The following is a 25,002-nucleotide window of genomic DNA, read 5'->3' as shown; positions in this document are numbered from 1 at the left end:
ATATTGTTTATAAAAATAATTGAATTCTTGAGAAGAGTTTCATTAAAATTGAATTGAACATAATTGAATTATTTCTATCCATTCTAGAAATTAAATACTTTTTCCTGTACTTTCGGTAAATTCTCTAAATTTTCCCTTATTGCCCAGACTAATTTTATTTTCCATTTTCTCTCCCTGAATTTTCTGATTTACCTCACCTGTGACAACCCTGTTTTGTTATTAAAAATAAAATTAAATTAAAATTAAATTAAATTAAATCGAGAAACAAAAATAAAAACAAAAGTATATCGAAACTTTATTAAGCAAATATTATTAACATGAGAAGTTCAACGTCCCTTTGGACAGGACAAAGAACATCCGATCAGCTGATGATGTTCAGAACAATAGATTTACTTTCACTGTTTCCTCAGAAAACTGGTCCGAAACGACTGACCCATCACACTACCGGAAAGATTACCATTTTCATTTCCCATTCGAAACGGACTGTTTGCTTAAGAAAATCAGCAAATAAAATAATTATCTAAGAACAAAAGGGATTCATTAGTATTTAATCTCTTATTCCATTTGTTCTCGTGAAACAAAATTTTTAATGAAAAAAATGGTCAATTTCTTTTATTCTTTTCTTTTTTTTAAAGAGGAAAACATGCTCTCTTCTAATTCATTAAATTCCAATTTCTTTTGATATCCGCACGTATATACATAAAAAAACGTAGTTCTTTCAATTATTTCTTCCCACTACAATTTAAAATGTTGACATATTTTTCCCGCACAGTCGGGATATTTTAATTCATAATGATATCAAATAAAAAATTTACTATCCGCTCGGTATACTTTTCTTTTATTCCCCACTGTAATGGAATCCTCTTCCAACTGAAGGTATTTTCGATCAAAAATTTAATACAACAATGCTGACAATATTTGTTTTATAATTATTGAATTCTAATTTTTTTATATTATCAATGTCCACATTACAGTGAAAACTTTTTGTTTATAAAAAAATTATAATCATTATATTAATTATTATAATTAATTGTTATATTTATAAAGAAGTTGTTATTACTTTGGTATTATCAAATAATCATTCGAATATTAAACATTAATGTCATAAACATAAATTACAGTAATAATTAATATTATTAATTAATTTGAATTAGTAAATTTTATTAATAAATAGTATGGTTTCTACTAATTTAGTAATTTTCTACTAAATTTACTAATAAATAGTAATTTCTATTAATTTAGTAATTTTCTACTAAATTTACTAATAAATAGTCATTTTTACTTATTTAGTAATTTACTATACAAGTTTTACTAATAAATAGTAATTTCTACTAATTTATTAGTAAACTTTACTAATTCAAAAGCAAAAAGTCGGTCAATAATTTAAATTAGTAAACATTTTTACTAATTCAAATTTGGAGAGCGGAAAAATAAACTTTTATTTGATAATTTAATTAAGTAACTGCACTGAGAAAACTGGAATGTCAAATTCGGAGGTTCAAAAAGTGTATGTTTCCTTTGCTTATGAAGAGAGTTAAATAGTCCTTCTAAAATAAATTTTGAATTGGTAATGGAAATCTACTTGTATATTCTCTCCCATTATATCTGAGGGTTAAAAGTTGCGCAGAAAATGTGTACGATCTGATGCGCGCGAAATTATTTTTCTGACATTTTATGTATTTAATTTAGGGGTTAGGTTGCCATATTTATTCATTTCGCGCCGGATAAGGAAGGGATTTCTCAAGATGGTTAATTTGTCCCTCTGTTATAAACTCATTTTCCCTCCAAGAGAAATGGCACGAATATCTGTCAATGGTGTATTTGAACATTTAGATTGTTATCCAATAGCTAACTCTCAAATATCAACGATTTGTCCCTCCAGATGTTTAGTCCAATACTCCAGTTTTCTCAGTGTGAATTCCCGAGTCGAAATTTAAGCCCTACTTTCACCCTGAATTTTCAGGGTCTATTGAGTGTTAGGAGTAGTAAAGTAGGGTCTAATTCTAATACAATTAGACCCTACTTTGACTCCCAAAACAGGCTGAAATTTGCCAATCTTCCATTTGGAGAAGCAAAGGAGGGTCTAATTTTAAGAAACCTATACCGTACTTTTAAACCTCGTAGACCCTACTTTCATACTCCTAGACCCTACAATTAGAAAAAGAAAAATTTGAAGATTTGCTCAGATTCAAATGAAGCACTTGGGATGAGTAAAAGTGGAATTTTATGTGTTTTATCAATTTGGAGTACTTTTTGCATTCGCAGTGTTTCAAGTAATGCATTAAAAAATAATTCAAAATTTTCTTTTAGAATGTAGGGTCTAGGAGTATGAAAGTAGGTTCTACGAGGTTTGAAAGTACGGTATAGGTTTCTTAGAAGTAGACCCTCCTTTGCTTCTCCAAATGGAAGATTGGCAAATTTCAGCCTGTTTTGGGAGTCAAAGTAGGGTCACTTTACTACTCCTAACACTCAATAGACCCTGAAAATTCAGGGTGAAAGTAGGGCTTAAATTTCGACTCAGTTTAAATATTCTAAATTTTGTTTAAAGTCAATTTAAAAATTAATTTAATTAGGTGATTTAATTAATTCAATTAATATTTGATAATAATTAATTAAATATTATTTAATAGTCTCAATAACAAAAGTGTTAATAATAGGCAACAATAATGGGCAAAATAATTAAAAGTATCAGAAAATTTAAGAAGAAATGTAATCAACGAAATAATTCGAAAAGCCACGACGCAATTATAATTTGATTTACAAACTTGAACTTATTATTAAAAAAAACATGGTTCACTTCAAAAATCTCGTCATTATGGAAGAATTCGATTTCAATAAGGACACGATGGAAGCAGATTCTTTGGAAATTGAGGTAATTGAGAAGAAAAAATTTTTCCCTATTTCTAAAATTGCAAAAAAAAAAATTTACCTCGTAAAAATAAAATCTATAGTATAAAGTATGAAATATTTTTTATTTTCTCTTCTTTTTTTAAGAAAAATTTTTTTTTTTCAAATTTACTTGATGCATTCCTTGAGTCTTTTTTGCATGCTCGTTATCTCATTATGTACAGCCATCAAAACTTTTGCATTGCATTCTAAAGTATCACTAAGTGTTGTGAGCTTTACAGTTCCTCCTTCAATCTCAAAAGTAATCAGTTGCCGTAATAAACCATTCAATAAAGTTTCAAGCTCCTCAACTCGAATGGAATTACAGTCATCCTTTCGTTTATCACTTTCAGATAAACATGTGTCTTCAATTAACTGCAAGTCGTTTATAATTTTCACGCTTGTCTGCAAAATGAATTATATCATTTTTTAATGTAATTGGTCTTTCAAAAAAAATTTTGTACTTTTTTTGCAATAAAATTAATAATTAAAAAATGCTGATCTCCCCTCCGAATAAGAATTAAAATGCCGTTTGCCCCCACAATAAAAAATAATTAATAAAATCATAATTAAATAAAAGAAATGCCGTTCCCCCTCCAAATAAGAATAAAAAATGATAATTAAATAAAAAGAATGCTGTTCGACTACCAAAAAGAATAAAAAAAATAATTAACAATAAAAAATGCTATTTCCGCCCCCCAAAATAATAAAAAAAATTAATAATAAAATAATAATTAAATAAAAATTACTGTTTTCGCCCTCTTACCAAATAATAAAATAATAATTAATAAATTAATAAAACATAAATATAAAAATGCTATTTCCTCCTCTCGAAATAATAAAAAAAAAAATTAATAATAAAATAATAAATAAAAAATTCTGACCCACAAGTAATAAAAAAAATATAAATAATGAACAAATATAAAAAGCTATTTCCGACCCAGAAATAATTAAAAATAATAATAAAACAATGAACAAATAAAAAAATGCCATTTCCGCCCCCGAAATAATAAAAAAAAATTAATAATAAAATAATACTGTGATATTTAAAAGATTTACTTATACTTACGAGAAGAATATAAATAAAATTAAAAAAAACAAAAAGATAATAATAAATGACCTGATGGATTTTTTGAACTTCTTTTCGAATTGGATCTCCAAATTCCAAAGCATGTCGACCGCAATTAAAAAGAGGAACAGCCACTCCATCGACAATGTCACTCAATTTTTTCTGTTCAATTGCAATGCATTCATTTTGCTCGCTTGTTTCCGCTAGTGCGCTTACATTCTATATATATATATATATATATATATGTACAAAGAACGACGAGGGAAAAAATTATTATACAATTTAAAAACATAAAATAATTGTGCGATAAACTCGATTACGTACATTAAACAAAATGTGAGTTGAATTCCATGTATCAAATAAAGAGTATGCTGTTAGATCTCTCATGTTGCTCAGCATATTTATTAATGAATTGAAAAATTCCTGATCATAATCAAGTGTTTTTCGTGCTGCATAATTCGCAAATATCTTCAGTTTTGTCATATAATTGCTTTTGACCTATTGTACGAAAAACAAATATTTCATTTTCAAATGCACTTTATTATTGGCTTTTTATTATTATTACTTATTTTATTTTTATTAATAATGACAATAATGAAAATAATAATAAATTAATAATATTCACTATAATGTGGATTGAAGATTTGAAAAAGTCGTTTCTTTTATTCAATGTTGTCACAAAAATTTATTAAATAAATAATTAATAATTAATAAATAAATAATAATTATAATATTAATTAATAGTCTAATTGTACTTACTTCAAAAAAGCAAAAAACAAACAAAATCCAGACAAATTGTAACTTCATGTTTTCACTATTAAATCGAATATGCATATTAAATAAAAGCAAAGATGCCTTTATTTTTATATAATAATACCGTCATTTCATTTTTTTTAAGTGGGAGAAATTTGTTCTAAATTGATTATTCAGTAAAAAAAATCACGCACTTATATTTATCTATTAACGTTTACAAAATTTTTTCAATAGTTTGCAAACTATAGTTTTTAAATTTTAACACTATAAACGAACGAACAAAAAATTATTCATTTTTCCTTCAAATTCTATTCATGTAAATTGAAACAGGAAATGTATTGAATTTCAATTTAGAATTTACTGTAATTTGGGTTGTTGTTGTAGTTGTTTTTTTTAGTACAACATTTAATTATACAAATCACGTTTATGCGGGAAACTTGATATTTTTCGGTCATGTGACATATATTTCCCGCAGTAAAATGCGGGAAACACTTTTTGCTTATCAATATAATAAAAATTCTTTTCTAAATATGTATAAATATTCTTTATTTTCTTCCTTTCTCTAAAATTTATTATATTTCTCTCTAAACAAAAAATTTTCTCCATTCAAATATTCTTTTAATTTTCTTAAAATTTCTCTAAAAAATCGCTCTCTTTTTCCAAAATTCGTTTTTTTTCTCTAAACAAAACTTGTTCAAAAAATAAAAATTAAATTTAAAATTTAATTTAAATTAAATTTAAATTAACAATTGAATTTTTAAAAATCATTTTTAAATAATTAGAAATTTCATTTTCGAAAAAATTGAAAAAAACTTTTTTCGAATATTAGGGAAGATGTAAAAAAGTGGTACGCACGTTGAGACACCCGTAGTAATTTATTTTAAATTGAAACAAAATGAATAACAACGTCAAATTCTAATTGTTTGTTGTTTATTTACTTATTTTGATGGTTTATATTTTTATATTTTTGTATATATTTTTTTGATGGTTTATATTTTTTTGATGGTTATTTACTTAGCCCAATGAAAAAAATTAAAACATTAAAAATTAACTTAAAGAAGAGAATAAGAAAATAAAATTTTATCTTCGGAACTTTTACAGGTGAAGAAAATGTATAAGACTTGAAAATTGTGGATTCAAAATCAATTTTAATGACAATACGATTTTCACACCGTAAGCGTCTCAACGTGCAGACCACGCGTTAACCATACATTAACCATACGTTTACATCTATGTTATAGTTCGTTCTATGTTATAGCAAAAAAACAGGAGTTATCGCGCTTCTATTGAATAAAAAGTTTGGTATTCATGATAAGACAAAATGCCAACAAACTATTTGGTATTATCAGTTACATAGGTTATAATATCTTATTGTTAGTGTCTCAACATGCGTACCTCTTCCCTACAAAATAATTTTCTTTCTAAACTGAAGAACTAAAAATCTATATACATTTTTGGACATTCTTCTGGATATTTGTTACTTCTTCGTGAACTTCCTTCAATATTTTGGCATTGCAATTCATGGCAATACTCAATATTTGGGGTTCTATTGTACCAGCTTCAATAACATAGGTTTGGAATTTTTCGAAAATATTTTTAAGAGAGACTCGAAGATCATTTAATTTATAAGAAATGCAATCCTCTGACTTTTCAGGATCTTGAGAGCAGGACGATCTAATCGTATCCAACTCATTTCCCATAGACATAGTTTCCTGTAAAGAAAAAAGCAAATTATAAAATAAAAAAATAAATTATAAAAAACAAACTATAAAATAAAATATTAATTATAAAATAAAAAAAATATTAAAAAACTATAAAATAAAAAATTAATTAAAAAAAAACCGATTACACCAAGAAAAAGATACATTTGATTCAAAGCCTACTAAACTTTTCAATGTTTATTTGATTTAAAAAAATTTTATATGGTTTAAATAAATAATTTAATCTGAGTCAAATATACTTTATTTACTTAACTCAAATAAATTATATTTTATTCAACAAAAAAAATTTTTCTCAGGTGTAAAATAGTAGAAAATAGAAAATAAAAAAGCAATTATATCTTGAAACGAAATTAATTCAAGGTTGCCACAAAAATTTAATTTTGTTCTTTCTTGACTTTTTTTTAATTTGCATAATTTTTATAACAAAATTTCCAGAATTAATTTATTTATAAAACATTTTTTTAGAATATTTTAAATCTCTTTAGGAAAAAAATCACTATAATTTCTATTTGTTAATTACGATTTTTAACTAGATTATTTAAAATTTTTGTTAGAAAATTTACATAATTTCTATTTTTTATTATAATGTTTAATGAAATCTCAAGCATTTTTTTTAAGAATTAAAAATTTTCGTAAATTTTTTTTTTACCTTCCTATTGATCGTCATTAAAACATTGAATATTGTTAGAAAATAAAATTTTGAAAATTACCTTTATTGGAAAATGACCTTTATTAGAAGAAAGAAAATTAGAAAATCACCTTCAATAGAAAAAAGTTTTTTAGAAATTCACCTTTATTAAAAAAAAAATTTTTTAGAAAATAAATAATTAGAAAATACGTTTTAGAAAAATTTTACCCCAACCAAAATTTTAAATAAAATTCATTTTTAAGTCAATTTTTATTAGAAAATTCTACGAGAATTCAATTAATTAAATATACAAAAATAAGTAATTTATTGAATAATCGAATGTTTCTTAAAATTGAATTCTCATAAAGAATTTTATCAACAAATTTTTAGGAACAATTACATCTTTCGAGGAATTCGATTAAAATTTTATTATAAATGATTGAAATTCTGTAATGTGTTTTATTATTTATGAAAATGATAATTGAATTCCTGTAAAAAAAATTTATTATTTCAGAAAATAATTGAATTTCTACGAAGAATTTTATTATTTATAAAGATAATTGAAATATTAGCGGGAAATTTTTTTACTTTTAAAAATAATTGAATTTTTGTAATCATTTGTAACTTCTCTAAAATACAATTTTTTAGTGTTTTTAACTAAAATTTTTCTATAAATCTATTATTTTTAACAATTATTAATTAAATATATATTTAAAAAATTAACTAATTTTAGAAGAATTTGAATTTTAAAAATTTTTCAAAAATGTAAGTTCTTTAAAATTTCTAATAAAATTCATTCAATATTGAAATTTTCTAAAATTTAAAATTAAAACCGTTTGAAGTTCATTTATTTATGAAAATTGTATACGCAACTCTTTGAAAATTCATTTAATTTTGAAATATTTAAGTAAAATTATTTATTAAATAATTTACAAGCAATAATTTTATGATAGTTATTCAAAAATTGAGTTATTTAAAAAGAAATTATTGTCAGAGATAGAAAAAATTGAAGGTTTTGTAATAGAATTCGTGGTAATTTCATAGTTTATAAGTAAAATAAAAAGTCACCATAATTCAGAATTTTCTTATTAATTCTAAAAATTAAATTTTTTCCAGTACTTTTAATAAAAATTCTATACTTTTCCCTGAATTTCCTGACCAATTTAACTTTGCCTGAATTTCCTGACCTGCGGCAACCCTGTAATAAAAAAACTTATTATTTTCACTATACTTTATGAATATCCTGAATTTTCGTCCTAACTGGTTGTGCGGCTGCTGATGATTTTTCTCGACAAGTATCAAGAGTAAATGCAACTGTATTGATTATTTTCAATAATTTCTCCTTTTCAGATGCGATACAATCCTTTTTCTCTTTTGTATCTGCTTTTTCATTTGAAATCTAAAAAGCAAAGAAGAAGTAGAAGAATAAATAAATATTCCAATGAAATAAAATCAAAAATAACTTACGGCTGTAAAAGTTTGTGTAGCTTTCCATGATTGACCCAGTGCTTCCGTTGAAGTGTCTTTTACATTACTCACAAGAACGATGATTGAATTAAAAAAGTCATGTTCATTGTTAGCAATTTCATTAGCTGATTCATCTAATAAAGTTTTGAAGTCTGTGATTGGATCGCCAACAGCCTAGAGTGCAAATTAAACCGAAATTAATAAACTAAATAAAATAAAAGAAAAACTATGATTAAATAAAAAATCTTTAAATATTATTTGATTTAATCGTTAAAACAAGTAGGTTAAACAATTTTTTTTCTATAAATATTTTCCAAATTGGCACAAAATATTTTTCCTGTACTTTTGATAAAATTTCTTGTCATTTTCCTGAAATGTGATCTTATTTCACATATTTAATAATATTTCACGATTTTTTATTTAATTTTACATGATTTCAAAAAATTCATTAATTAATCAATGTAATTGTTGGTATTCACTGCTTTGATTACAGAGAATAATTTTAATTAATTAAAAATAATACTTACGTAAAAAATACCAAAAGCACACAGAACATAAAGCAAAATAAACTTCATGTTTTCACTTATTCAAATGAATGTTTCACACCAACTGAAATTTTAACATAAATCGCTTCGTATTTTAACCCTCTGCCTACGCAATGACCGTTATCGACAAAAACGACAATTCGGTCGCCTGGTGGGGACTATGGGAATGACATTCAAAAGCGCTAGAGTGGGGATAAGTCAGTGTAGGCAGAGGGTTAATAGAAGTAAATATGATGATCTCGGCTCAATTTATCTGCTTAATTTTTAATCACCAGATTCAACTATCAAAGCTCATTAGTCAGCTGTTACGTACGCGTTTTTATTAAATAATTACATTATATAACAACCATTTGTTTCACAACATTTCGAAAAAAGAAAAAAAAACCTACTTGAGTTAAAACTTGATATTCTTTTATATATTTATTATACAAAAAAAGAAATTCTTCAACCATTTGGGTCGCTTCAATAAATCATGGAGCGATTATTATTATAAATTACGTGTATGCGGGAAAGTCTGATACTTTTAGTTATTTTTTCTTTCTACTTTTTTATAGAATGACGAGATCGCGTGAAGTTAACTCCATAAATATTTCATATTTCAATAAAAATAATGTTCGACAAAAATTTATACGCGGAAAGAAAAATTTTAGTTAAATCAATTATAATTTGAGTTACATAAAGTTTTTGCTTCTTAGGTATACCTTTCTTCGGAACGATACTCGAGTATTTATTTAGGCCTTTTATTATACAAAATAATGAAAATAAAATAGAAAAAATTGAATTTTGGAATTAAAAATATTTAAGGTTTTGTATTTGTGATTTCAGGCTTCTCAACTTTCGCCATGTCCAAAAAAGTTGGATATGAGTAGAGGTGGATTATGCAGAATTCCGAACAGCGTCGTGGCTTTTCCTGCTATTGAGGAGCTTATGCTGGGTCAAAATCAATTGTCCAATATTAATAGCAACTTAAATTTACTCCAAAGGCAAGTAAAGAAAGTCACGTTAGAAACTAAATTTAAATATTTTCTTTTCAAACATCAATTTTAATATTTTTCTATTAAAAGCAATTTTAAACTAAAAAAATAAACTTTATTTGATTCAAATAATCTAGTAATCTAATAACAAATAAATAACCTAGTTGGCTATGAGACAAATAAACTTTTATTTAATTCAAATAAATTATATTTGGTTTAAATACAGTTTTTCTCTGGGTGTATAATGTATTAATCTAGGTATCAAATTATATATTTGTTTCAAATAAATTTTTGTTTGGTTCAAAAAATGTTATTCGAAATAAATTAAACTTTTATTTGAACCAAATAAATTTTATTTAAAACAAATATATTATATTTGAGTTAAATAAATGTACATTTGTTTCAGATCAAACTAGGTTATTTATTAATTTTAAATAAAAATTTTATTCTACATAAATATAATTTTTATTTATAATTATTTTTTATCCTTTTGTAAATGTCATTTTTTGTACAGGTTTCCAAAACTTCATACAATTTGCCTGGAAAGGAATAATCTGCAGAAAATACCGTGGGAATTGCTACAGTTACAAAATTTAAACATTCTCAATCTATCGGACAACAAAATCGAAAATGTGCCACCAGAAATTCGCGAACTTGTTAAGTAAGTAAAAAAAATATTTCCCATTATAGTGCCAGATTTTACTATTTACAATAACACTACCGTCGGGAATTATGGGTACAGCTGCACGCTCACGGCCCAAAAACAAACCAACCTATTTTAAATCACGATTGTTTTGTAAATACAAATGTCAGAAAATTAACAAATATACCATTCGAAAGATTATTAAATTTTACGATTAATGATACATAACAGAAAAATTTATTAATTTATACAAAGATTGCAGCAATCGACAAATTTGACAAAAAAATTTTAAAAATACAATTTTTTTTGAAATTTTTTCAACCCCTGCACATTTTTTAAAAATTGTAAAAAAAATTTGAAACTTACATAAGTGTGATCATTCAAGTCTCATCTTTAATTTAAGACCAAATGATTTGAAAAATCTTAATCGGTTCGCGAGATATCATTATAAACGGCCAAGCATTTTTCAGTCAAAATCCGTTCAAAATCGACTAATTCAATGCATTTGTCAAAAAACATGCTCGGACATTTATAATGATATCTCACGAACCGAATAAGATTTTTAAACTCTTTTGGTCTTAAATTAAAGATGAGACTTAAATAATCACACCTATGTAAGTTTAAAATTTTTTCTGCAATTTTTAAAAAATATGCAGAAGTTGAAAAAATTTTTTAAAAAAATTTATTTTTTAAATTTTTTTGTCAAATTTGTCGATTGCTGCAATTTTTGTATAAATTATTATAATTTTCAGTTTTGTTTCATTAACAGGGCTCGAAGCAGTGAAAGTATTTAAAAATACGGACCAACTGACAAAAATAGAATCAGGCCGAATCAAATAAGAGAACATTTTACTTAAAACTAGAAATTCAATTTTTCATAACTATAAAACATGAAGAAATCGATAACTCCGAGTCGTCTTCGACTCGAAGTCATCGATTTCTTCATGTTTTATAATAATTAATAATAATTATTAATAAAAATAATTTATAATAAGTAAAATCATTATCAATTTAATTATTATTTTTAAGATTTTTTATCTAAAATTCTTCTTTATATCGATTATTTTCAATAATTTTCGAAAAAGTTCTTTAACAATTTTCAAATTCATAATTATCTTTACAATATTCAATTTGATGAAATTTCAATTATTCGTAAATTCTTTAATTAAATAAATATTAGAAAATATAAACTAAAAATAATATTAAAAAAAACTCAATTAAACTTTTTCAAAAAAATTAATTACAAAATTCAATTATTATATCTAAAATTTTAACTGAAATTCATTTTTATGAAATGAAAATCAATTTTTATTAGAAAATTCTACTAGAATTCAATTATTTAATTATTTAAATACAAATAAAATGCAAATAAATAATTTATTGAATAATTGAACGTTTCTTAAAATTCAATTCCCATAAATAATTGTTATCAACAAATTTTCAAATAATTGAATTCTATCAACGAATTTTAATAAATTTTTTAAGAATAATTACATTTTTCGAGAAATTTGATTAAAATAATAATTTTTAATACAATTATTGTATTCAAAATAATTGAAATTCTGCATTGAATTTTATTATTTATGAAAATAATTGAATTCTTGCGAAAAATTTTATTAAAATTTTTAAAAATAATTAAATTCTTGTAAAAAATTAACAAAAATTCAATTATTTTTAAAAATTTTAATAAAATTCTTGGCATACATTAAAAATAACAAAATGCTTAGCAGATCTTCAATTACTTTCAGAAATTTTAATAAAATTTTTAGCAAGAATTTAAATATTTTCGTAGAATAATAATAATTTTTGCAGAGATTCAATTATTTTCAAAAGTCTTAATAAAATTCTTCGCATGAATTCAATTATTTTCAAAAATATCAGAATTTTAGCAGAAATTCAAACATTTTAAAAAGTTTTGATAAAACTTTTTTTGGTAGAAATTCGATTAGATTTTGGTAGAAATTCCTATTAAAAATTTTTCAACAAATTTTTAAATAGGTAATTAAATTTTTTGGACGAATTTTAATAAAATTTTAAAGAATTTTCTTGAGGAATTCGTTTAAAATTCTATTGAAAATAATTGAATTCCTAATAAGAATTTTATTATTTACGAAAATAATAATTGAATCCCTGTAAAAATTTTATTATTTATGAAAATAGTTGAATGATTGCGAAGAAATTTATAAAAAAAATTTGTTATTAATGAAATTCTTGTGAAACTTATACTATTTTTTGAAAGTACAGTAGGATCTTTCAATAGTGCAGTTCTGAACAGTGCAGTCATTAGTGAGTTGAGTAGACGAGGGGTTCCGGGAGGCAAAGAGAAAGGGAATCTGTGACGTCAAATACAGTGCCGTCGGTCATTTAATTGTTTAGTGTCATTTAGTGGTGCCAAGTATTTAGGAGTGGGGGACCCTTTATTTTCTTGACACGGTCCTAAATTATTACGTTTATGCACTCTTCGAATAGTGCACAATATTCCCGACGACTCCACTATTGGAAGATCCTACTGTAATTAAAAGTTTTTGTAGAATTTTATTAAATTTTTTTTTAAATAATTAAATTCTTTTGGTAAATTTTATGAAATTAGTAGATATTGAACAATATTTAATTTTTGCGAAGAATATTATTACTTTTGAAAATAATTGAAATTTTGCAATGGATTTTATTAAAATTTTTGAAAATAATTGAATTTTATTACTTTAGAAAATAATTGAATTCGTATGATAAATATTGTTAATTATGAAAATAATTAAAATTGAATTTCGGAGAAGAATTTTAATATTTCTAAAGATAATTTAAATTTTGACGAGAATTTTAAAAAAATTTTGAACATAATTGAATTTTTGCGAAGAATTTTATTACTTTTAAAAATAATTGAATTTCTGCAATCATTTGTAATTTCTCTAAAATTCTCAAAATTATGTCGTACAATTTACGAACTTTTCATCCTTTTTGAATGAAATTACGGACTTTACGGACCTTTTTTCAAAAAAACGGACTTTTACGGACTTGAAGCAAAGTTACGGACTTTTTCAGGATTTACGGACCTACTTCGAGCCCTGCATTAATCGTAGAATTTAATAATCTTTCGAATGGTATATTTTTTAATTTTCTGTCGATTGTATTTACAAAAAAATCGTGATTTAAAGATTAGTATATTTTTGGGCCGTGCAGTGCAGCCGTACCGATAATTCCCGACGGTAGTGTATAATAGTCAGAAGAAATAAATAATAGTAGAAAATTTATTTTTATTCGAGAATTTTAAAGGTTTTTTTCGTTGTGGCTTTTTCTCACAGTGCTAGAGAAAGAGAGTGGAATTATAATGTGGCCAACCCTCTGAAAAGATAAGTGTAGGTAGTAAAATATGGATCCTAAATGTACTAATAATTTAGTATAATTTGAAATCCGAAAAATTATCTGCGCCCGGAAATGGAAAATGGCAAAAAATTGCATTAAAAATCAGAGGAGAGTGTGTCATTATCTGTTTTTCATTTTTCTCGAAAATTTAACTCATCTAAAAATATAGTCCAACTTGAAAAAAATTCCAATCATTAAATTTTCAAGCACGGAGAAAATTTATAAAGTATTTATAGCCATAATAATTTCTTCTTATTCTCATAGAATTTCATTTAGACAGATGAAATTATGCCCCAGAAGAGAAGTTTGCAATTTAAAGCCTCTCTCATATCGCGTATACGAGTCGGCACATAGCCCCATATTGAGTACAATTCAACTCTGGAGTTATACGTTTGAATTACTAAGACATTATATAATACAGTGTTGTAAATTTTATGTCATTCATTATTGTCAAATGGAGATAATTATTTTTAGGGTAAAATATTTTTTTTTAAGGAAAAGCTTCAAAATTTCGGCTAAGAAAAATTTCTATATACTACAACCAGAGAAAAATGTTATTTTAACCAAATATAATTTATTTGTGTTAAATAAAGGTAAATTGCTAAACTATTTATTTGTTTTAATTACAATTTTTATTCAGCACAAATAAAATTTATTTGGACCAAATAAAATAATTTAGTAGACCCAAACTTTTTTTCTGTATGTACACAAAGATGAAAGATTTATTTGACTCACAGACAACAAGAATTTTTATTTGTGTCGAAAGAAATTGTTATTTCAAATAAATAAATGATTCAGTAGGCTTCGGGATAAAATAATATATTCTTCTATTTACGTCAAATGAATTATATTTGGTATTTGGTATTCTCAGGGTGTTTTGAAATTATTCAAGTAAATATTTATTAGATTATGAACAAGAAATTGGTTATTTGAAGCAAATAAATTTTTTTTCACTGTAAAAAATAAAAATTCCAGTGAATTAAAATTTCAATAAATAGAAACATTTAAAAGACATTGACAGTTAAATTGAATTTCTTTTGTTATACCTACACCAAGAGAAATGGTATATTTGTCTCAGAACCAACTAGACTTTTTATTTGTTTCAAATAAATTTTATTTGGTTTAAATAAAACTTTATTTGGCTCAAATATACATGTTTTACTTATGTCGAATAAAATTTTTATTTAAAAGAAATAAACAGTCTAGTTAATTCTGAGACAAATATACGTTTATTTAACTCAAATAAAATATACTTGGTTTAAATAATAATTTTTTTTTGGGTGTAGATTTCTGTAAATTTAAGAGAGTTATTTACTAAGGCAAACATCCCTTACGATTATTTTCAAAATTTACAATAAAATTCTTTTAAAATTCAATTAAATTAAGAAAATTTAATTTTTTTTTTAAATAAAAATTTGTTTAAATTTCAATTGTTTTAAAAGTTGTCATACCATTATTTTAATATTCAATTATTATTAATAATACTATTTTAAATTTTTTAATTATTTCAATAAAATTCTTTTAAAATTAAATTATTTAATTTAATAAAATTTTAGACAATTCCAATAAAATTCTTTCAAAATTCAATTATTTTTAATAGAATTTTAGGAAATTTAAAATTCAATTATTTTTAATAAAATTTTAAAAAATTTTAACAAAATTCTTTTGAAATTAAATGATTATTTTTAATAGAATTTTAAAAAAATATAATTTTTTTAAAATGTTAATAAAATTTTTTTAATAATAATACAATAATAGAATTAATAATAGAATTTTGCACCCAGAGAAAAGATATATTTGTCTCAGAACCAACTAGACTTTTTATTTGGTTCTGAGACAAATATACCTACGTTTATTATGAAACTGAAGTTACCAACGTTTGTTCGACGAGAAATACACGGAGAAAAAAATGCTGTTGAATCAATGACATATGGGTTTGATTCATTGAATAGTGTCATAACGGGCTGCCTAACGTATATGCTGTTGTTTTGAAAGCACCGATTCTAATGATTCGATAGTATCACTTTCTTTGAAACAAAAGCATATTTCTCAAATTGACAGCATACTATGTTAATTCGAAGGTGAATTCTTTTGAATGAATAAACAAAATTTTTTAATTTAACAGTATATGCTTTTGAGTCAATGACTATAACTTTTAAATTTAAAAGCATCATTTTTATGATTCAAAAATTTGTACTCTTAATTTTTTTAGTTGTTGCTATCGATTGAATAACACCATACTGTTAATTCAATTCTTTTATGTGGTTAAATATATACCAACGATAAATTGAAAAAAGGGAATTTTTGTTCACATGTTTTTTATATACTATAATTAATTCTCACACCTTTAACACAACACTTTTTATACACATCTTTTTTTCAATTTTTCACACTAACATATACATCTTTATTATTATTTTCATTTTTCCCAACGGCTAAACACACACACACACACACACACATACACATTCAAACACACTTATCTTTTTTAGTCAGAAAAATACGGCTATTCCCAAGCGGTCACCCATCCATTTAGTAACCGCGACCAACGACGCTTAACTTCCGTGATAGACGAGAACCGCCGCGCTGCAATGTAATACATCCGCTTCTCAACGTTGGGCACTTACTTTGTGGTTAAATACCGTGCTCGAGATTTTTCGCGTATATAAGGGAATTTATATAGGGAATTTATATTTAACTAGTCATTAATTAATTAAAAGAATTTAAATAATACTTTTTTATATTGGAATCTCAAAAACGACAGGTTTAATAAACATATAAATATATGTGGGTAAGTATTTCAATAAATTTAGTACCTGTCAATGTCTCAAAACATAGTGTTCTTAATTTTATAGCATATGCTATAGGCAGTCCGCAATAGCACCACTCATTGAAACGAAAGCATATGCTTTCGTTTTCAGAGCGCGCTTCTTTGGAGCAAACAATTTTTCATTTGATTTAAATTTACATGCATTTTCTTTAAATTTATCTATTAGTTGCTTCAAATGAATAATGTCAAAGAAGCAATAAATTATTCTGTTGCTATATATAGATGAACTATAGAAACAATTTGCACAATATAATTAATTCTACAGTACCGTACTTTTAATTTAAACAGTTTCATTTTTTCATTTTAAGCAATATACTTTTCGATTAATAAATGTGTCATTGAATCAATGACGGGGAATTCAATAGCATGGAGATATTTGATTCAACAGCACTTTTTTTTCAGTGTATACACTACCGTCGGGAATTATCGGTACGGCTGCACACGCACGGCCCAAAAACATATTAATCTTTAAATCACGATTGTTTTGTAAATACAAATGTCAGAAAATTAACAAATATACCATTCGAAAGATTATTAAATTCTACGATTAATGATATGTAACTGAAAATTTTAATAATTTATACAAAGCTTGCAGCAATCTACAAATTTGACAAAAAAATTTTTAAAATAAAGTTTTTTTGGAAATTATTTCAACCCTTGCACATTTTTTAAAAATTGTAGGAAAAATTTGAAACTTACATAAGTGTGATCATTCAAGTCTCATCTTTAATTTGAGACCAAAAGAGTTAAAAAATCTTATTCGGTTCGAGAGATATCATTATAAACGGCCGAGCATTTTCAGCCAAAAAACGTTCAAAATCGACTATTTCAATGCATTTGTCAAAAAACATGCTCGGACGTATATAACGATATCTCACGAACCGAATAAGATTTTTTAACTCTTTTGGTCTTAAATTAAAGATGCGACTTGAATGATTACACCTATATACTCTCTAAATCTGAATATGTGAAAATTCACATATTTGTACGTTATAAGTCGTCTTCTCGATCAATAAGTGCATATACACTTATTGATCGAGAGGACGACTTATAACGTACAATAAGTGAAATTTCACATATTCAGATTTAGAGAGTAAGTTTCAAAATTTTCCTACAATTTTTAAAAAATGTGCAGGGGTTGAAATAATTTCTAAAAAAATTTTATTTAAAAATTTTTTTGGTCAAATTTGTAGATTGCTGCAAGCTTTGTATAAATTATTAAAATTTTCAGTTGCATATCATTAATCGTAGAATTTAATAATCTTTCGAATGGTATATTTGTTAATTTTCTGACATTTGTATTTACAAAGAAATCGTGATTTGAAGATTGGTATGTTTTTGGGCCCTGCGCGTGAAGCCGTACCGATAATTCCCGACGGTAGTGTAATACGTAACAATTTCTATTTCCCCGCCTCAGATCCAAATTTTTTTTCACTTTTATTATAAATACTAATGTTAGAAGCCATTAGAAATTATTTTCAAGTGGAACCAGGTCGGGGAGGGCAACGATTTTGACTTTTTTTTGTCACAGATTTTTCGAAAATTCATAAATTTCGAAACAATTTCTATTTCCCCGCCTCAGATCCAATTTTTTTCCACATTTATTAAAAATACTAATGTCAGGAATCATAAGAAATTATTTTCAACTGGAACCAGATCGGGGAGGGCAATGATTTTGATTTTTGTTGCGGATTTTTCGAAAAATCCATGACAAAAGATCAAAATCGTTGCCCTCCCCGACCTGGTTCCACTTGAAAATAATTTCTAATGGCTTCTAATATTAGTATTTATAATAAATGTGGAAAAAAATTGGATCTGAGGCGGAGAAATTGTTACGTATTTTATTTTTCGTCGAACAAACGTTGGTAACTTCAGTTTCATCGTTTATTTAACTCAAATAAAAGATATTTGGTGCAAATATAACATTTTTCTCTTGGTACGAAATTTCAACAAAATTCTTTTAGAATTCAATGATTTTTAATACAATTTTTGGAAATCCCAGGTCTGTGAAGTTGGCTCCGACATGTCAAAATTTTTTACTTTTCTAAGTAGTATTCGTTTGTCCAAAATAGGTCCACGTTTGTCCAACCATTAATTTTTTTGTCCACCAAAAAAAAGTTTCAAAAAAAAAAAAAAAAATTCTAAAATTTTTTTTTTTTAATTTTGTTTCTAACTTAGTCTAGGAGGGTGGAATAAATTTTCTAATGGGTGGACAAACGAAATTACAACTTGGACAAACGTCAGAAACAATAAAATCAACATTCACACCAATTGTTTAAACAATTTCAATAGTTGACTTCTGATAAAATGTACATTTTCAACTTTGTTTCTAAAATACAAAAGGTAAGCTTTTTGAATTTTTCAAATCCATTCATTTTCAATTCAATTTTACGTGAAATTTCGATTATTCGGAAATTCTCGAATTAAATATACATTAGAAGAAAATTAATTCAATAGAATTTTTAATTACTTAAATATATAAAAAATTCAGATTTTTTAAGATTTTATTTCAAAAGATTGACAAAATTTAATTATTTTTTTAAAAAATGCAATTAATAGTAACTTCTCCAAAATTCAATTATTAGGTATATAAAACTTGAACTAGAATTAAGTTTTAAATCAATTTTTATTGGATTCAATTATTTAAATACAAACATAAATAATTCATTGAATAATTGAATGTTTCTTAGAATTGAATTCTTATACATATTTTTATCAACAAATTATTATAAATAATTGGATTCTTTCAACGCATTTTAATGAAATTTTTAAAAATAAATACATTTTTCGAAGAATTGGATTCAAATTGTATTAAAAATAATTGAAATTCTTCAATGAATTTTATTATTTTTTAAAATAATTAAATTTTTTTGAAGTCGTTCAACGCATAAGCCACGCCTCCAAGGCGATTTCAGGGATGTGTGAAACATATTTATCGCCCCGAAAGACACAATATTCAATGACTTTGGTCCGTTTAAATTACACAGCACTGAGCACCGGCGCGCGCATGCTAGAAATTGAACGACTCGTGAATCGGACACTGATCAGCTGTTGAACGACTGGCGAGTTTGAACGACTCGTGAGTTGAACGACTCGCGAGAACTCACTGTAATTGAATTTTACTATGAATTTTATAAAAATTCCTGAATATAATTGAATTTCGGCGAAGAATTTTGGGATTTATAAAGATAATTGAAACGTTAAAAATTTTTTTTTTAATTTTTGAAAATATTTAAATATCTTGAAAGAATTTTAATATTTACTAAAATAGTTAAATTATGTAAAAGAATTGGGTAAAATTTTCAAAATTTAATTTAATTTCAACAGAATTATTGGAATTAAAATTTAAAAAAAATACTTCATTAAATGATTTATAAGTAATAAATTTATCGCAGTTTTTGAATTGAATTAAGTTATTTAAATAGAAAATAAATTATTGTCAGAAGTAGAAAAAATTTAAGGTTTTTTTAAAATTCATAATTTCATAGTTTTAAGTTTATACGGCAAACAAAAAATACACAAAAAATTAAAATATTCTTATCAATTCAAAACATTTAATTTTTTCCAGTACTTTTAGTAAAAATCCCTGACTTTTCCATGATTTTCCTGACTAATTCTATTTTCCCTGAATTCCGTGATTGCCTGAAATGTGGCAACCCTGAAGTAAAAATCTCGTTAGTCCACCTACTGGAAAATTAATTCAACTAGTGAAATTGTTTAAACAATTGGTGGGAATGTTGATTTTATTGTTTCTGACGTTTGTCCAAGTTGTAATTTCGTTTGTCCACCCATTAGAAAATTTATTCTACCCTCTTAGACTGATTTACAAACGAAAAAAGTCTAAAATGAACATTTATCAGAAGTCAACTATTGAAATTGTTTAAACAATTGGTGGGAATGTTGATTTTATTATTCCTGACGTTTGTCCAAGTTGTAATTTCGTTTGTCCACCCATTAGAAAATTTATTCCACCCTCTGAGACTAAGTTAGAAACAAAAAAAGTTGAAAATGTACATTTTATCAGAAGTCAACTATTGAAATTGTTTAAACAATTGGTGGGAATGTTGATTTTATTGTTTCTGACGTTTGTCCAAGTTGTAATTTCGTTTGTCCACCCATTAGAAAATTTATTCTACCCTCTTAGACTGATTTACAAACGAAAAAAGTCTAAAATGAACATTTATCAGAAGTCAACTATTGAAATTGTTTAAACAATTGGTGGGAATGTTGATTTTATTATTCCTGACGTTTGTCCAAGTTGTAATTTCGTTTGTCCACCCATTAGAAAATTTATTCCACCCTCTGAGACTAAGTTAGAAACAAAAAAAGTTGAAAATGTACATTTTATCAGAAGTCAACTATTGAAATTGTTTAAACAATTGGTGGGAATGTTGATTTTATTGTTTCTGACGTTTGTCCAAGTTGTAATTTCGTTTGTCCACCCATTAGAAAATTTATTCTACCCTCTTAGACTGATTTACAAACGAAAAAAGTCTAAAATGAACATTTATCAGAAGTCAACTATTGAAATTGTTTAAACAATTGGTGGGAATGTTGATTTTATTATTCCTGACGTTTGTCCAAGTTGTAATTTCGTTTGTCCACCCATTAGAAAATTTATTCCACCCTCTGAGACTAAGTTAGAAACAAAAAAAGTTGAAAATGTACATTTTATCAGAAGTCAACTATTGAAATTGTTTAAACAATTGGTGGGAATGTTGATTTTATTGTTTCTGACGTTTGTCCAAGTTGTAATTTCGTTTGTCCACCCATTAGAAAATTTATTCCACCCTCCTAGACTAAGGTAGAAACAAAATTAAAAAAAAAAAAAATTTTAGAATTTTTTTTTTTTTTTTTAAAACTTTTTTTTGGTGGACAAAAAAATTAATGGTTGGACAAACGTGGACCTATCTTGGACAAACGAATACTACTTAGAAAAGTAAAAAATTTTGACATGTCGGAGCCAACTTCACAGACCTGGAAATCCCAATAAAATTCTTTCAAAATTCAATTATTTTTAATAGAATTTTAGGAAATTTGAATCCATAAATTTTCAATTCCTTGTTTACAAGAGATCTGTTATCTTTAAAGAATAGAATTGAAGGGGCAGAGTAATTTCGTCATACTAAGCGGTCGTCATAATAAACGTATATAATATAAAATTCTAAAGTAAAACAATCACGTAAGCAGAGCGGGGTAAAATGGCTCTTCATATCTATTTAAAATACAAAATGCCAAATAGGTTCATAAAACCTATTTAAAATGGAAAATGATTTTCTGTTTCTTATATTTAAAATGAAAAATGCAAAATGGTTTTTTTCATTTTTATTATAAAATATGGAGTATGTTGACAGTTTCAAAATAAAATACCGTAACGGTCAAAATTGTAAGTCCATCTATTTTCAAGGAAATAAAAAAAATTTTAAACTTAAAATTTATGAAAACTAAACTTTGTTTCGGTAGGCATATGGTTTGAAAGATGATAAAATTTTGAAAATAATAAGATCTTACAAAAGTATTTTAGGCAGTATTTTATTTAGATATTTTTAAAAATCGTCATTTTCAATGTTTTACTAAAATTTGAATAACTTCTAAAGTAATGAACGCTTTTTAATAATATTAAGCTTATTTTAAAGGCCATTTTTTACAGAATGGGGATTTTAAGGTATATTAGTCGCGTAAAATGGTTTTCGTCAGATTTTTTTCAAATTTTGCATACTCATTCCTGAAGTATTTATCTACAGAATGAAACCAATTTCATTAATTTTGACCGTTTCAAAGCTTCAAAAAATGAATTCAAAGTTCATACGTTTTGCATGGAGGGAGCACCCAATGCATGTATTGAATTTGTTTAATAATTATTTATATGATAACTAATCGTTAGATTTTGAAATAAAACTACCAAAGTATTTAATTAGATGAAACAAATGAATAGAAAAAACATGACATTTTTTGACCGCGCCAAACTATAAATATATTGAAAGAAAGTTAAAAAAATAACTAAATTATATGAATTTTCATACGAACGAATAGAGTGGGGAGTTAAACTATCTCTCTCACTCTCACTGCCCCACTCTAGTAAGCGGCCCGGTAAACTTTTGACCAGAGCCAACTGTGCGACTAATACCTTAAATTCAATTATTTCTGAAAATTACAAGTGTTTTTAACTAAAATCTAATTATTAAAAATAAATTAATTTGTTCATACAAATAAAAAAATGAAAATATTGTTTTAAAATGCATAGTGTATTTAGTTTTTAAGGCGAAACAAATAAAGAAGAATAAATAAGTTTTTCAAGTTTTTGAAAAGAATTTTTGGACATCAAAAAGAAAAATTTGTTTGAAAATAATAATCCCATTTCGCACAAATAAAATGTTTATTTGATCTAAATAGAATTTATTTGAACAAAATAAAATGTACGCGAAGCAAAGAAATAATTTATTTGAAAGAAATAAAATTTATTTGAACAAAATAAATTACATGCGAAGAAAATAAATAATTTATTCGAAGTAAATAAATAATTTACTTGAAACAAATAATTTAATTTTCTCTGAGTCAAATATATATTTTTTCTCGGTGAATAAGTAAAATTACAAGTAGACTATCGATGAACAGTGATACACAAGTACGCGAAAAGTCGTGTAATTACAGCAGCTATTATCAAGAGTTTCGAAAATTACTTTCCAGTTGAAAACGACCAAGTCTCAAAGAAGGAACTACACCCAGAGAAATGGTATATTTGTCTCAGAACCAACTAGACTTTTTATTTGTTTGAAATAAATTTTATTTGGTTTAAATAAAATTTTATTTATCTCAAATATATGTTTTATTTGGGTCGAATAAAATTTTTATTTAAAAGAAATAAAAAGTCTAGTTGGTTCTGAGACAAATATACGTTTATTTAACTCAAATAAAATATATTTGGTTTAAATAATATTTTTCTCTGGGTGTACGGTGTAAGAACACCGATATATAGCATATTTCTCTTTTACCTTCGTTTCTTCTCAAACTCCAAATGTAAAGAATTCTTCAAACATATATTCAACGTTTTTAAAAAAAAGAAAAAAATCCACGCGTCAATACTTTCTGAAAAAAATTTCTGTCCCTTTCCATCGCTTCAAGATATGAAAAAAATATACATACAAAGTCACGTAAATAAAGGAAAAACGTTCTTTGAATAAATATATTTCATTATTATTATTATTCAAAGCAGCTAAAAATATATCGATATTTTCGAAAAATGGTAAGTGAAAAAGATTTTATGAAAATATTTTTAATAAATAGTGAAAATATTTTTTAAAAAAATTTGTATAAAATTCTTTTTACAATCAACAATTTTCATCACAGTCAGAATTATTTAGATGGAAAAAAAATGTTTTTCACCTTTTTTTCTTGGACTTTTAAATACGTGACTTAGTTACGTGAGTTTCGACTTGGTCAAGACTTGTATATATATATTGAGTTTTTAGAACGCGTGCCGTTAATTAAAGGAAAGTGCCGATTCTCCGTTCCGATTTTATCCGATCGCACATCCGTGATTTTCTATCGAGCCAAACGGAAGTCCCCCCCCCCCTCTCTCCCCAAGTTAATCAGCTTTTATACGATGGGATTTTCTTCATATATACGATTTTTCGATCTTTTTATAATGCGTCCAAAACCTCTTGCCTTTTTTTCATATTGTACGTGTGCTTTAAAAAATCATTTTAAATTAAATCAACAATCCTATAATCGTCCAATTGTAATTAAATACGAATATTGGCGTTTCCCAATCAGAAATTAGATAAATATTTGGGCAAATAGTACGTTGCTTTACCCAAAATTAGACTTAAACAATATTCTCGAAATTTGAATTAGTACACCAAGAGAAAAATTTTATTTAAAAGAAAAAATTTTATTTAAGTTAAATAAACGTCTCAGAACCACCTATAGATAATTTATTTGTTTTAAATAATAATTTTATTTGACATATATAAAACATATATTTGAGCCAAATAAAATTTTATTTAAACCAAATACCTAAAATATATTTTTTATTCACTTTGAATTTTGTTACACGCAGAAAAATCCGATTGAAAATTGTGGAGTTCAGTACTAGTAACTTAGATTTCATTCCCAAACTTGTCTAC

The 25,002-nt window shown here is 25.2% G+C and overlaps 3 protein-coding genes across 5 annotated transcripts in view; 1 reads left to right on the top strand and 2 right to left on the bottom strand.

The window, feature by feature from the left end:
- The window catches only part of LOC122509876, a 296,814-nt gene that overhangs the window by 230,160 nt on the left and 41,652 nt on the right, over nucleotides 1–25,002 (top strand). For all 3 annotated transcript variants that reach the window (XM_043624180.1, XM_043624181.1, XM_043624179.1), the window contains exons 6-7: nucleotides 9,895–10,052; nucleotides 10,558–10,704. In XM_043624180.1, coding sequence (XP_043480115.1) covers nucleotides 9,895–10,052; nucleotides 10,558–10,704 — 305 coding nt within the window. The remainder of the gene's footprint in view (nucleotides 1–9,894; nucleotides 10,053–10,557; nucleotides 10,705–25,002) is intronic.
- LOC122509884 lies at nucleotides 2,954–5,283 on the bottom strand. Its single transcript, XM_043624192.1, has 4 exons — nucleotides 4,715–5,283; nucleotides 4,280–4,453; nucleotides 4,007–4,174; nucleotides 2,954–3,291 (listed from the first exon to the last, which is right to left on the bottom strand). The coding sequence occupies exons 1-4, from the start codon at nucleotides 4,787–4,789 to the stop codon at nucleotides 3,016–3,018; spliced, it is 693 nt and encodes a 230-aa protein (XP_043480127.1). The 5' UTR covers nucleotides 4,790–5,283; the 3' UTR covers nucleotides 2,954–3,015.
- Nucleotides 5,837–9,209, bottom strand: LOC122509886. Its single transcript, XM_043624193.1, has 4 exons — nucleotides 9,052–9,209; nucleotides 8,525–8,698; nucleotides 8,289–8,456; nucleotides 5,837–6,420 (listed from the first exon to the last, which is right to left on the bottom strand). The coding sequence occupies exons 1-4, from the start codon at nucleotides 9,097–9,099 to the stop codon at nucleotides 6,151–6,153; spliced, it is 660 nt and encodes a 219-aa protein (XP_043480128.1). The 5' UTR covers nucleotides 9,100–9,209; the 3' UTR covers nucleotides 5,837–6,150.

Source organism: Leptopilina heterotoma, unplaced genomic scaffold, assembly GCF_015476425.1.
Source record: "Leptopilina heterotoma isolate Lh14 unplaced genomic scaffold, ASM1547642v1 Lhet_63, whole genome shotgun sequence".
Taxonomy (NCBI): Eukaryota; Metazoa; Arthropoda; class Insecta; order Hymenoptera; family Figitidae; genus Leptopilina; species Leptopilina heterotoma.
Note: the sequence above shows the minus strand (reverse complement) of the source record. Positions and strands in the feature narration are given on the sequence as shown.

Bases quoted from the DNA above. Each gene is read 5' to 3' on its own strand.
- LOC122509884 (XM_043624192.1), bottom strand. From the start codon at position 4,789: ATGCATATTCGATTTAATAGTGAAAACATGAAGTTACAATTTGTCTGG. The intron at 4,454-4,714 runs GTAAGTACAATT...TTCGTACAATAG, and splicing joins TTGTTTTTTGCTTTTTTGAA to GTCAAAAGCAATTATATGAC. The intron at 3,292-4,006 runs GTCATTTATTAT...TTCATTTTGCAG, and splicing joins AAGTTCAAAAAATCCATCAG to ACAAGCGTGAAAATTATAAA.
- LOC122509886 (XM_043624193.1), bottom strand. From the start codon at position 9,099: ATGAAGTTTATTTTGCTTTATGTTCTGTGTGCTTTTGGTATTTTTTAC. The intron at 8,699-9,051 runs GTAAGTATTATT...TTTGCACTCTAG, and splicing joins GTGCTTTTGGTATTTTTTAC to GCTGTTGGCGATCCAATCAC. The intron at 8,457-8,524 runs GTAAGTTATTTT...TTTGCTTTTTAG, and splicing joins CTACACAAACTTTTACAGCC to ATTTCAAATGAAAAAGCAGA.